This window comes from Festucalex cinctus, chromosome 5 (assembly GCF_051991245.1).
Source record: "Festucalex cinctus isolate MCC-2025b chromosome 5, RoL_Fcin_1.0, whole genome shotgun sequence".
Classification (NCBI taxonomy): Eukaryota; Metazoa; Chordata; class Actinopteri; order Syngnathiformes; family Syngnathidae; genus Festucalex; species Festucalex cinctus.
Genome location: NC_135415.1, coordinates 19260312 through 19274373, shown reverse-complemented (window position 1 = coordinate 19274373; position 14062 = coordinate 19260312). Strand labels below are relative to the sequence as shown.

Sequence of the window (14062 nt, the reverse complement as noted above, 5' to 3'; positions counted from 1 at the left end):
CGCATCATGCAAACACAAAGGGCGACGATATGACAGAACCCAGTCACCAAGGATGCATTACCATGGCAACCCTCCAGTCCAAAGAAGCTGTCGCAATCATTCAATCATGACAGAGAGGAATTAACAAACAGAAGTGACACAAGAAAATCATTGAAGGATGCAAGAGGAGCAATTCCGCTGGAAGATTCTCATGATTTGACACTGATGATGATTTGACACGAAGGAACGCATTAGATGAGATAACATTGTTCCTCCTTTTCTACCTGTCCTCCTCCACTGAGAAAGAGAGGTCCAGCAGATCATTGGCCACCCATGGGGACTCTGTCTGTACGCTGCATGACCCACAACACACATACATAAATCATGGAAAACATGCGTAAAACAAATACACTTGAAAAACGTGCATAAAAGGGAACTTTTTCTCTTCCTGAATACACATGATAGTCTTGCGCTTTCATTAAGGAGGTGATAGCAGGGCCTCGTGACTTATTCAGCAAAGTACTTTTGAAGCATTCTCATGTACTTAAAAACTCTGTTCAGTGCTTTTTAAGCACTGTATGCTGTAAACTGCAACCATGATTGAAGATGCAAGCAGTGATGAACAGGTCCTCGCACCCACTTCTCACATGGTGAATTCTCCAAATGATCGTCAAGTTGAGACCTTTTAAAAAGTAATAATTTAAAATGGCCATGACACATTTCTGGTTCTCGTTGTCTCACCTCTGATAGAACTGTAAGACCTGGTTTTTAGTGTGGTTGATGATAAGGAAGGGGGCTGCGCCATCGTGGTAGTCGGAGAATCGGATGGTGGCCGAGTGATCTGATACGTTGACATCTACAATGATCCCGCCCACCTAGGACAAAAAAAAAAAAAAAAGTCGACTTTCTATGAAAGGGATTTCTTTTATAGTCAACCGGTCTTCCATTATGTGGTTCTTACAGTGTTATCCAAGTGCAGCAATAAGCAGTTTTCCGGACGTGTGAAGTTGATGGTGCGAGGCGGAGACTGAACACCTTCTGTTTTCACTTTGAGACGCTTGGCATCATTTTCGGGCCAGAACGGAATAGCGGACTAGATGATGAAGAATATGACCACAAAAAAAACAAAAAACAAACAAACAAAGGAACTCTTACCATTACCAAAAAATATTTATATGGTATAATATGAAGCATAACATTCCCTTATGCGTTTTTTTGTCAGTTTTAAAAGGGTGTCTGAGCAGTTTTGTTGTTTTTTTTTTTTTACATATTTCTTTTTTCCTCTTATTATGTTATGTGTTATGTTAAAGTGTTTGATAACACTGAAAAATACAGCTCACTTTTTAAGAAAAAGTGTTTATTTGCTTTCTTAATATGTGCTCCGGACTGTTCAAGGTGATAGATAAAGTCTAATTGAACAGGCAAATGTTTAAAATTCTTCAAGAATATGACCCAAGATTGGTAACTCTCACCTTTTCAGGCGGGACGACGGTCCAGCTCTCCTCACCCTCTTCACATACGAAGACAGTCAGTTTGGTCCTGTTAACCAGCATGTAGAACGGCATGAAGGTCACGATGCGGGTGAGACTGAAGCTGCTCGCGTCAATCTTCACACCGACCTGACGAACAAGGGAAAGGGAAGATCACCCATGGATATTTGATAAAATATGACTCAGTAAGCAATTTAAATAATTAAATAGAATTAATTATTTGATGTATTAAGAGAGAGAGCGAGAGAGAGAAAAAAAAAATCACCACACACTCACCTGATAATCTTTATACTGGCCTTTACATTTCACATCTCCATAGCTTCCAACGGTGTCCAGGGAAAATTCATCGGAGTGTTCGCTTTCCGAGATCATGAGACGAACCTGAAGTGGGCGGGGAACATTTGTTAATCTTCCTAATGGTCCAATTTCTTACCAATTTGCATACCTTACCTTGTTGTTCTTCAGGAAGTATCGAGGTTTGAAAGAGAAGAGCAGCGGCATGTCGTAATCCAGCGGGTGCTTGCGGTGGATGTCGTCCGCCTTGTATTGCAGCAACCTGCCCGTCTTGTTCACCATCCAGTAGGGCGAGTGGATGGCCACCACCATCTGGCCCTGGTCGTATTTGACGTGCACGGCTATGTCCAGCTCAGCCCGCCGCCTCTCCGTTCCCTCACCGTAGTCGTCCTCGTCCAAGCGTAGAGACTCGAACACGATGAAGGTGATCTCCTCCTGCTCGCTTTGCAGGCTGTTGGAAACGGGATGCTTATTGAAAGGAAATTCAAGTACCGTGCAATATTAAAAAATAAAAATAAAAAAAATAAAAAACTAAAATCACAAAATAAAAAGGCAAAACTTTATACATAACAGTGACTGTGTGGAAAAAATACATCTTTAGGACAAGCATATTATGATTAAATTTAAATTAACAATCAAAATTAAAATGTTAAATAAATTAATTTAATTTACACAGAGAACAACATGGGAAATAAAGAGTAAAATGGCAACTTAAGGTGAAGTTTAATTTTAAAACAAAATTTTTAAATTTTAGTTAATATCCTAAATAAATCATAATTTATACAAAACAGCAACATCAGGAATAATTAGAGAAAGAATTTAAATGAACTTGTTTCTAAAAATTTTAAATAAATTAATTCAAATTACATAGATCAGCAAAAAAGGAAAGGGGTGAAAAATGTATGCTTGACATAAAGTTTATTTACATGTACTTTTTAAATTCAAATTTTAAAATTACATAAAAAATTAATACACTAAATTAAATTGAGAGAGAAAAGCAACAAAAAAGGTTGAAAACTGTGAGCTTCAAGTAAAGTATATTATAATTCCATTAAAATGTTTAATTTTTGACTATTTGTGCCATCCAATATGCAGCTGAAAGTATGTAGGTGACTGGCTGTTCTCCTTTCCCACATGCGAGGGCATTACAGGACCCAGACTTCAAATTTTGTCAAGGAAAAAAAATTGTGACACTGCTAAATCATGGTACCACTGAATATTATTAAAGACTACATGAAAAAAAAAATAGTAGCACGGAAAATATTATATTTGTCTATTGACAGTCAGACCTGTACTGAGCAGACCAGTCTTGAGCCAAGTAGTCAATCAGGCGGAGGTCCAGGATGGACTGGTTGATGACGGCAGTGTGAAGCTGGGCGGAGTGGCCCGGGTTCAGTGTGGACTCGGGCCCAGGCTCGCTACTATCCTGTTGAGTAGAATACTGCAGTTAAGTACAACGCCATTTTGCATTTACGTAGACTCCCAGTAAAACCCTACATTGACTTTGTAGGTGATGGGGTAAGGCAGCAGGTTTCGTAGCAGGACGCAAGGCCACAGGTGGAGAACAAAGGGCACGTCAAAGTTGTCCCCCACGTCGCCCGTGTCTTTAAAGGTCACCGTGTCCTTCACGGGCACGATGTTGACCGTCAGCACGCCGCCGACGTTACCGCGGCGGCTGCACTTCTGCTGAATGTGAAGTTTGGGCTGCAGGACGTTGACATCCTCGTAGCTGAAGCCCTCTGAGCACTCAAACTGGTCACCGTCTTCACCCGTGACGGGTTGGAGGCTCAGCTCAGACCTGAGAGGAAAGGAGAGAGGGAGGTGTGAGACATGCCTTTTGGTCACCGAAAGGGCCAGGTGATTCATTCCAGTATATTAGGACAATTCTTTTTTCCCTTTAATTTTTTTTGGAAAATTTGTTACTTCATAGCATGTCCCTGCTGAAATGTACTGTTAGCTAGTGTTTGACAATTTGTTTGCTGCATGTGCCACATACACAGATTCACCACACTAATAGACAAGTGCAATTCGGTAATTTGGTGATGAAGTGCTGGCACTGCTAGTGAAATAAAAGCAATGGTGTCTTCATGGGGCCTTAACAAATAGCAATTCCCATGCTCCGCTTCTAGTAGTTTAAAAAAAAAAAAAAAGGCCAGACTTGGTGAGATTATCAGCCACTCATTTGCATGGGATAGAACTGCCCCCTCAAAACCAACTGATGAAGTGCTCTGTAATTATTTATCCTTTGGGTTATTTTGATAGAAGCATGTCACATATGGGTTATTAAGAAATCCAAAAACATCAGATATAACTTGTAGAGATCAGATGCAATTGTTTTGGTCACCGCAGGAGACTCGCCATTTTGTATTAGCACCAAGCTAATGGTTAGGTTGCCAATGTGTTCAAACTGGTCTGGTGAGCTTCATATTTAACAACTAATTTCACAGTAAAGTGTCCTCTAATTCTAGTCCCTGGAATATATTGACAAAAGCATCTCACAGATGTGTTACAAAGATACCTGGAAGCTGTTTTAAATTGAGAAAAATGTGGAATACGTGAGTGTACACTTACCTGTACGAGTCCAGAGGGACACAGAACTCCTCTGTCGGTAACGAGGTACCCAAATATGTCGACCCCTCAAACACTTTAAAGGGGATGGAGAAATGGTTGATCATCTAAGGAAACACCAACAAAATAGATCAGAAATACTCTGTGATATGCAACAGACACGCATGTTGCCGTACCTGGAAAGGCGAGCGGATCTTGATGTACTTGCTGCCTTCAACTGAATAAACTTGACACACCAGGAAGCGGGTGACTCCCGACTCCTGGTGCATAACGCTGTACATTCTCCGCCCAACCTTAATCAACGGGATCATGCTGGCTGACGTGTGGCCTGCTGGAGCTGGAGAATCGACCAAACAGTACAATAGCATTTACAACACTCAACTCAAATTTATTTATAGAGCTCTTTAAAAAACAACCAACGCATATATAGTGTTGTACAAGGAGCAAAAATGTGTCATACAACAAGACGACGAAAGTTAAACCAAATCTTAGGGTCTTTAAATGCTACGTACATGATTATATAAATTACATAAAAACATTAGTCTTACGTACTTGGCTGAATGTAGTAGTCCTTTTCGCTGAGGGAGATCATTGCTGAGAACTGGTCCGAGTCGGTGCTGACGGAATAATCCATCCCGAGCGTTTGGCCGTCCTCCAGCTCGACAACGTGGTCGTTGCTGTGCGTGGCGACGGGAGAAAACATGTCGCTGTACCGGACAGATACGGGCAGGCCCAGACGGTTCTTCACCACAAACGGAGCCTCGTCCTTCTGGAAGCAACCGGCCGTCTCTTTGGCAGCCTCGGCAAAAGCCTGTGACGGTACAATGTGGTTAAAGATCTCAGGATATACCAGGTTGTTGGATATTTCTCAGTTCTCACCATGCCCAGGTTACTCAGCATGGCAAGTCCACATTTGGAGAGAGTGATGTTGAGCTGGTCCTTGCTGCTGATCACAATGACAGTCTTGTAGTCCGGGACATTGTAGTCCACCTCATCTGCCCACCCGATGTTCTTCAGTGGCTTCTTTTTCATCTGGTTGTACAAGTTAGAAATGATCAGTCAGTCATGGTTGCTTTATTTAACACAAATCCTTCTTTAAATCCAAGTGAATGCAATACTATGTCAGGTAAACATGTTTGACATTAGAATGATGCCAACCTTCTTTCCATGGGATTCTTGTTCTTCAAATAATTATTAGTGATTAGCAATTGACAGATGTCTGCAAGGAGCATGTGATTTTCTTGTTTGTTCAGATTACTTGTACATGTGTAGCTTTTATTATAACTTGTATATTTACGTATTATGAACAAATGGAATAGATGAAAATGAGGCAAACTCTCAAAAATGGACCCAACACTCATTAACCTAACAAGTCAGACTGTACATGTCTTCTGAACGCATGCGTGACTACCATTAATTCCAGTCTCCAGGGTCGGAATCCATCTCTCGTCTCATCCTCTAACGGCTCCAGCAGCGGCTCCCACACTCCCACCACCTCGTTGTAGTAATGGACCTAAACATTATTGAACATGTGAAATAGCCTAATCCATTCATTTATTTATTGATTTTTAACAGAGCTTGTTCTCATGAAGGTGGCAGGTTATCTGACACCTATCCCAGCTGGCCGGCTGGCTTTGGGCGAGAGGTCGGGTACAATCGGACTGGCTGCCTGCCAGAAGCTGCACACTTATGGACAAACCATCATTTTGAGATAATTCAGATTCTTTTTTCGTAAAACTACAACCATATCTCATAAGTACGCTCGTTATTTTTTTTTCTACACCTCTTACAAGAATTTACATTAATCTAGTATAATTTTTTAATTAATATAAAACATTGTTACTTTGCTAACAAAATACAGTAGTAAAATAAGTCATATTAATAAATATTTATATACAAGCCCTTATTTAAGGAAACTTAAGCCTTTCTTAGGCAACTAGACATGCAAACCTTGACATACAATTTATAATACAGCTTTTATATCAGATCTACATTGTGGATAGATTATCAATGATGATAAGTGAATTGAATGAAATCATATGAAAATAATAAAATAGGTCACTTGAGAGACTGTTTATGTGCTTTGCTGCTGCTGTTTTGGTTACCTACAGAGCTCAAATAGGCTCAAGACTTAACTTTTTAAAGGACACGTGACATCATGCATAATCACCAAAGATAGCATACTGTGTTTGGATACATATATGTGGCATGTACACCTATCTGTCATAAACTACTGCTCTTGTCTTACCTCTAAATTCAGCTCACTCCTCAAGTTGATGAGCGTGGACCAGTTTTTGACATCTCCTTGGAAGGATGACTTTGCCAGAAGCATGGGAACGGTGCGGTGTCCCACTCCAGCCTCCAACGTCACACAGATCGATTTGATGTCCATCTGGAAAGGAACGATGGGTTGTATGTCAAATAATGATAACCCTTCTTTTCGAACTGGAATAAAAACTTGTACCTTCAGTGATTCACCCTGTGGGATCAACGGGGCCACTGTTTGCGTGTTGGCTTCCCCTTGCTCCTCCAAGAACCACAGTTTGAGATCCTTCCAGTCCCGTTTCTCCCACATGTCTAAAGGGACGGGACTTTCAAGCTCCTCTGTGGTCTCCGTGGTGGGTGTCAGGGCCGACTGGATGCTTAAGACCGTCTTGATGATAATGGGGGAAACCTGGATAAAGAGGTAGACAGGAAAAAAAATGACGTTGAACATGTGAGAATATACAGGAAGAGAAACCCATCCATTGCACTTTCCCCCCATTAGAATAGTGGGTGAGCTGGAGCTTGCTATTGGGCGAGAGGCGGGGTACACCCTGGACTGGTCGCCAGGCAACCACAGACCATGTATAGAAAAACCCTCTGGAAAGTTTCCAGAAATACCTGCACTTAATTTAGGGCAATCCAAATCGTACAATACTGACTGTGATTACAGAAATGTTTAGCATGTACCACTCCATGTCAGGGGTAAAATAGTCTACCTCCTATACCTAAATCATAGTTTGGTACAAAGCTTAGCTTTCAGGTGATGGATCATTTTGGGTACAACAATGGAATAAACTGTGCAACATAAAACTGCGCATCTTGCGGCGTATTGCCCAAAAGCACATCGCTAATCACAATTTTTACTAACCAGAGGCGCAGCTGTAACGTATGTTAAATGTTTACAGATTTACAGCATAGCATTTTACTTGAGGGAATGCTCTACGGTACCAAAAGTTCCATACCAACACAACCAAATACATGAAAACCCTAGTAGGCAATCGAACTAACCTTGAGCGAGAGAGAACTGATGGAGATCTCCATCGCTTGCGGCGACGTCGGGGACTGAAAACTCTTAAAGAACACCTGACATGGCTGCAGAACTGTGGTCACATTGTGTAGCCTCTTCTCCCTTAGGAAAGGACACGCCACCACCTAAAATGGACACAGAAATGTTCTCAAAAACACTCTCCGCGAAATGACGCCACAAAAAGCGCCAAACCTTGAGGTCTTGGATTACGGCTGTCATCTTTGAACTTTCTGCGTCACTTTTGATGGCTAACTCGCACTGCGTGGTCATCACAAGGGCAAGCCCGTCGGCACGCGTCAGGTCGGCAACAAACACAATCTCCGGATTTCGCACTACGACGTTCATCTCTGATTTTGACACCTCGGCTGTAGATGAAAATATCGAAAAGACAATTGATGAGCATGTCATAGTATTTCAGACAGTGCCCTTGAATGTGAGACAGAATGTTTGTGTCCTGCATTTGGCTCATGATCAGTCCAGGATGTATTCCACCATCACTAACCAACTCACTCACTTAATTCCTTTGGCTGGGCAGGATTGTTGTTTTTATCTTCTGGCACTATATTATTCTTGGCTTGCGGTGTTTCACCAAAGCCCTCCTTGGTGGCGTTAAGGAAAATGTCCGCCACGGTGAGAAGGAACTCCATGCTGGCGCACAGGTACACGTCCTGTACCACTGTGTCTAAGGTGGTGCCTTCATGACTCCGCCGGTAGTTGACCTCCACCATCGTGTTCTTTTCCGTTCCGGGACGCATGGCCATCATCCTGAAGTGGGACAGTGTTTTGGTTACAGATTGACTGGTACTGATAAGGTGGGGGAAAAGAAAAAAAAAAAAACACTCTGTAACTTAAGTATGGTAACAAAATCCTTTTACTTTGTTACTTCCCCCCGCTCATACTGATACAGTGTGTATTTGTATCTGGTACCTTGGGCTGACCGTCTTGATATTTGGCCTCTTGTCATCAAGGAGGCATGTAGACATCCGGACTGCGGCCTTCATGGAGCTGTCCGAGTACATGGCGAAGGAGGTGGAGATGGTGCCCAGTGTAAACTCACCCAGTTTCAGCTCATCATCGTGTGGCTCCAAAATAAGAAGCTAGAGAACATGAGCAAACTGGGCTTACCTATTAATTTACCCAATGAAACTTTTTTTTTTTTTTAGTATTATTCCCTACTGTATGAAAATGCAACATTTTCATCGATAATTCAGCACTTAAGATTTTAGACAGTAACATAGTCTTTTTTTTTTTTTTTTTGCCTCGAAATACACAAGCACAATGCCTTGCAAAAGGCTGGCTAGCAGTCCAGATGTAACAATTTGAAAAATCTACATAACTGCCACCCATGTTTCAATTGTGCTTAAACATTTCATTTATTACCTCATTCACATTGGGCTTAAATAGGACCAGTGTCATTGAGTCAATCTTGAATTCTGCTTTCATGCTGGTCTTCAGCTTGTTGCTCTTCTGAGTCTCCACCACTGCTGCCGTCACCACTGTGTTGCCTAACATAGCAGAATGTTGAAGAGCTTTTTTTTTGTCAATTTCTGGAAAAAAGAAAAATTTACCGTTGACTCGTTCCGTTGTTCCGGAGCTGCGGGGCTCCTTGTCAAGTGTCGAGTCTTCAGTGGGAGCGGGCGCAGAGGCGGTGACGGTGTCAGAATTCTCTGCGAGATTTTCACTAAGAGTCCTGAAGACAACCACCATGTCATCTTGGCTGAGGATCAACTGTTTGGCAAGAGAGTTGGAGCATTAAAAAAAAAAAAAAAAAGACTCAGGACCAATTTCATGTGTACAAAGCGCAGAGTAGGTTGGCCCATTCAATTATTTATACCGTACTAGTTTAATTGATGAAATCAAAGTTTTCTGCAACCTTCAAAATATTGCTTACAAAATGACTATGTTACTAGAAAATGTATACAAGAATCTCTATTAAGTCGATTCACTACTTACGCTCAAGGGCATAAGATGAGCGGTGATCTCAATGTCGGGGATGCTGTGGTACCAGCTGGAAGAGAGATTTCTCTGAATTTCCACTTCCAGGCTTACTGGCTGCAACAGGTTACTTTGACCCTGAAACTCCCCATTAACGAATGTGGTTCTGAAGGGGGAAAATAAATAAATAAATAAATAAATAAATAAATAAATAAATAATCGACATACAATTTCATTAGGATGCATTTCAGTAGGACTCATAAGCTTGCAAAAATTATTGAGTTGTCAGTTATGACTAGGACTGACTGTTTCAAAACAAAATGGGTGACACCCCCTTCATTTTTGAGGATGGTTGTTTGAGAATTTTTCTTGCGGCCAATTATAATATATTACATATACTATAGACATGTCTACACAATTTCATATTGATCTGTGAAACTGGTGTTTTTTGTTTTTTTTAATAGTTTTGGGGGTATTAAAATTGGGACCTCGAAAATGAAAATATTTTCAGATGGATACTGTTGTAGCAAAAAAATAAAAAATAAATTCATGCAGGCCTGCAACAAAAGGGCATTAAAAATGTATGTGTAGAGTTATACCTGTACATCTTGAGGTCAGTGAGCTTGACTCCCATAATGTCCACCACGGGTGGGATCTTGCGGAAACTCTTAGAGGGCTGCATGACGAAGTGATTCTTGACCGATACGAAGCCCAGGTCAGCCACCAAGACGTTGGGGGATGAGGACGATTGTGGGACGAAGATGACGGGCGCTTTGAAGTGGACGTTGAGAGCGATGCGAGTGCTGCGCTGTGACAGCTCCTTCACGCCGGACGCCGCCTTTTCAGCCGCCTGCTGGGTCACCTCTGCGACAGCCTCCTTGGCCTCCTGGAAGTTGTTTATGAATGCCTGCAGGGGTGGAGTGAAAGAAGTGTGCACTCCAGCTCTTGGATTTTGTTTGCAAATCAAAATGTCATTGAATAGTTAGAACAAAAGTTACCATGTATGTGGCTAAAATAAATACAGATTACAGAACAAGTAAAAACACACTTTATAATAATAAACATAGCAAAAGCCATAACTTTGTTAGTTGAATGGCTAGGGTGAAACAAAGACTCATTAAGGGGTTGGCCATAAGATGATAATATGTGCGATGAATATGTGCGATGCTCACCAGTATGGAGGACAAAAACTTGTTGAGGAAGACAACCTGGATGCATCCCACTGTCAACGTGACTGATGTGTCAACCTGAGACATGTCAACATAGGCGTCACCCTCGGTCGCGTTAGTGTGGTTGACCATCTGGAAGGAAAACACCTCCCTGTCTGCTATCGACACAGCCTAAGAGCAGAAATATCCAGTAAGAGATTAAAAAGTAAATGAGGCAGCCATGAAGGTGAGATGTAAACTAACTTGTACCTTCTTATAGAAGGCAGTTTCATCACAGTCAAACACTATGATGTTCTTTAGGTTGGCAAGGACCTTCATCTCTCGCTTCCTCATGACAACCTCAGAAACCAGTCCTAGGAGGTTGAGGGGATAAGTTTGCAAACCTTCAGCATACAACAAAATTCTCAATTCTTGAACGATACCTTCAATTCTGATCTCCGAGATCATGGACTTCTGCCCTCGAATGTAAACCTTGAGAGAGCGGAGATCAGCTCTGACATTCAGATTGATGATGGCTGCGGCCTTGGAATTCTTCGGTACTGTCAGAACAGAATTCACTAAGTGAAAAAGGCTGCATCATCACAAAATGAAATTCCAAACAGCACAAATCAAAGAAAACATGACAAAAAAAAATTGCAGGTGGGTCTGGAATGTATGCACCACGGTAAACGGGTCCACTATATTGTTTTTTTTTTTAATTTGAGATAATACAATTAGGTGCACTGTCCCCATTTAAGTTTTTTTTTTTTGGTATTATTATTATGGCATTTTATGTTGTTGGTATGGTTTGATATAACTGGTCAACAGATTTGAAGTTTACAGTACTTTTTCTTTTAGCAATGGTGGCCCCCTCATTCTTGTCCTCCTCCAGCTCCTCTTCCTCAGGGATGGTGGGGAGCTCATCCCGTCCTTCCTCCTCTGTTTGGGTGGACTGCGGCAAAAGACTATTGAGGTAGTTCATGGTGTTGAGGAGTGCCTCTGTGTGGAGATTCACATCCAGCGACGAGAATGTCACCTGATGGCAAGGATTGGAGGTCAACAGAGTACAAAAGGTGGCCTTGCCTCTTTTTTCGGCCCTCGGTAATGTGGGGGCATTTAAAACTAAAAATTGGTGTGTCCAACTTTACCTTGATTAGCTGCTCTGTGTTGTTGTGCAGGGACTTGAACTCAGGACCGTTTTTATCAGCCTAAAAACAAATAATCAAAACATCCATAGCTACATTAAAAAGTACTGTACAAAGACTTGTAACACTATTTTACCAGCCACTTACTTTTATATACTCCAGTGTGAGCATATCAACCTCAGCGTTATCCAAAGTAGTGATGAGTTGAATTTCCTTGCTTTCGGAATCTAAACCAGTAGGAATATGCAAATAAAAATTTCCAAACATATAAATTCGTATCGGGATTAATTGTTATCGAATCGAATCGTGACCTATGAATCGTGATGCAAATCGAATCGTCAGGTACTAGGCAAATCCCACCCCTACATGCTATATTAAATTTATTGACCTGACAGTGATATAAAAAGGCAAAAAAAGGGGCAGTAATGTCTAAATCATTCATTCTTTGTTTTGTGCAAATATTATACTCATTATGATCATATTTATCTCTCTTATACACGCACATTCATTTGTACAGACCATATAATAGTGTTATATACGGGAAAAGCTGACATGAATAGCAAAAACTTGCAAGTAATTGATACCCTTGCCTTGTCTAAAAGGTTTATAGTTGCCTATATATTCCACATCTCTACTTAAAAAGGGCAATAGCCTGAATGAATTATACTTCCTTTTGAGGCCTAAATAACTGACCTTTGTATTCGGGACACCTGAGGCAGATCTCCCTGAGGTAAGTGTTGGATGTCATGTCGAAGGTGCGTATTTTCAGTTCAGTGCCCAGGCCCTCTACCTCCAAGTGGAGCACCGCAACCTCCTGATCGCTGCCATTGAGGCGACATAGCTGGACAGAGAACTAGAAACAAACAAAAAGGATGCCGACATTTAAAAAAAAAATAAATAAATAAAATTTAAAAAAAAAGAGGTGTGTCTGACACTTTAATAGAAATACCCCATGAATCAAAACTGACAAGACACCGTTTTGAGCCTTACTGAAATTAGACAGTTTTCCTGTTGCAGTTCCTGGTGTAGTTCGTAGTTTGGCAAAAAGCTAGTTCACAAAATATTAACTTGGCAGTGTACCTTCGCTATTGATGTGTGGAAATGCACCCATTTGTATACAATACATTAAAAATTCAATTTTCCATAATACCTACCAGCCATTTGAAAACTATATCAAGCATCATATGTCTGTCCGGTCACTCAACAGCATTACCTCGCTGATTTCAAATGTCATGAGAAAGTCGGTCATGTTCTTCTGACGCTCCTCCTGCGCGAAAGTCTTTGGTCTGTTCAGGTCGGCGTAGCGCAGCGGCATGGGACTGTCAGGGAAAAACTGCTGCCCTGTGATGGGAGAGCTGGGTGCGTCGTAGAACAAGTCTTCTTCAGAACCTGAGAAGACCAAAATCCATTAGCACCACTTATAGTACATGTACTGTATAAACAACGTGAATAATGGCGATGAGGATTTCCAGGCTCACCGAGTGAAGAAATGCTAATGGTCTCACACGACTCGAAAAGCATAGAGGAGCGCTGGTCGGCCAACTGCAAACGCCTCCTTGTGGAAAGCTGCGGTGTGAACTGCTTGGGCTTAAAAGGAGACAGTCCAAGTTATACCAATATGTAATAATACTGTGACAAATTTGTAGAAATTTAACATATTCACTCATTATACTACAAAGGATTTCTCCGCATCTAATCGATTGTGTGCTACTATGGTTTATTTTTCAGGGCCATGTTGTCCTGGGGTGCGCACACCTTTGAATGTTGGGGCCCACCAGCGTTGGCCGGAGCAGTTTTCGTCTGCGGCAGAGGGATACTGTCCACCAGCTCTAGAACATTTCGAAGTTTAACATCGGAGATTCGGAGGGAGAGCAGAGGGAGCTCTCCAGACAGCTTATACCTGGGAAAAACAACAACAAAAAAACATACAGCATAGTAAACAAGCCATTATGAATATTGTTGGATTGTACCAGAGCAGTGTTTTTAACATCGAAATAGGTCAATTTGAGCCACAACATAACCACATGTTCAAAACACACACACTCACTAGCTACAACTTTGTCAGATTTTTTATTTTTATTTTTACACTTACTTTGCCATGCGCGAGTCTTTGACCACCATGGCCCTGCTGAACTCCATTTTTAAATCCACCGGCTCCAGGATGTGGAGCGGCGACTGCTTCTGCTTTCGAGCAGTTTTCCAGTTGCCATC

General features: G+C 41.5%; 1 protein-coding gene across 5 annotated transcripts in view; it reads right to left on the bottom strand.

Moving 5' to 3' along the window:
• vps13a (vacuolar protein sorting 13 homolog A) overlaps positions 1–14062 on the bottom strand; it is a 37818-nt gene that overhangs the window by 9367 nt on the left and 14389 nt on the right. For 2 of the 5 annotated variants that reach the window (XM_077521242.1, XM_077521245.1), the window contains exons 22-54: positions 13944–14061; positions 13607–13751; positions 13330–13438; positions 13065–13240; positions 12545–12704; positions 11999–12078; positions 11855–11914; positions 11553–11742; positions 11150–11266; positions 10977–11080; positions 10731–10898; positions 10158–10465; positions 9577–9724; positions 9004–9351; positions 8551–8720; positions 8138–8388; positions 7816–7988; positions 7605–7748; positions 6796–7005; positions 6580–6723; positions 5743–5844; positions 5211–5363; positions 4884–5142; positions 4508–4668; positions 4335–4438; positions 3261–3561; positions 3053–3189; positions 1920–2214; positions 1746–1850; positions 1452–1598; positions 941–1072; positions 721–854; positions 264–332 (exon numbers count right to left, since the gene is read on the bottom strand). In XM_077521242.1, the coding sequence (XP_077377368.1) occupies positions 264–332; positions 721–854; positions 941–1072; positions 1452–1598; positions 1746–1850; positions 1920–2214; positions 3053–3189; positions 3261–3561; positions 4335–4438; positions 4508–4668; positions 4884–5142; positions 5211–5363; positions 5743–5844; positions 6580–6723; positions 6796–7005; positions 7605–7748; positions 7816–7988; positions 8138–8388; positions 8551–8720; positions 9004–9351; positions 9577–9724; positions 10158–10465; positions 10731–10898; positions 10977–11080; positions 11150–11266; positions 11553–11742; positions 11855–11914; positions 11999–12078; positions 12545–12704; positions 13065–13240; positions 13330–13438; positions 13607–13751; positions 13944–14061 (5422 nt within the window). The remainder of the gene's footprint in view (positions 1–263; positions 333–720; positions 855–940; positions 1073–1451; positions 1599–1745; positions 1851–1919; positions 2215–3052; positions 3190–3260; positions 3562–4334; positions 4439–4507; positions 4669–4883; positions 5143–5210; positions 5364–5742; positions 5845–6579; positions 6724–6795; positions 7006–7604; positions 7749–7815; positions 7989–8137; positions 8389–8550; positions 8721–9003; positions 9352–9576; positions 9725–10157; positions 10466–10730; positions 10899–10976; positions 11081–11149; positions 11267–11552; positions 11743–11854; positions 11915–11998; positions 12079–12544; positions 12705–13064; positions 13241–13329; positions 13439–13606; positions 13752–13943; position 14062) is intronic. The other 3 variants (XM_077521243.1, XM_077521246.1, XM_077521244.1) reach the window with 3 other exon arrangements.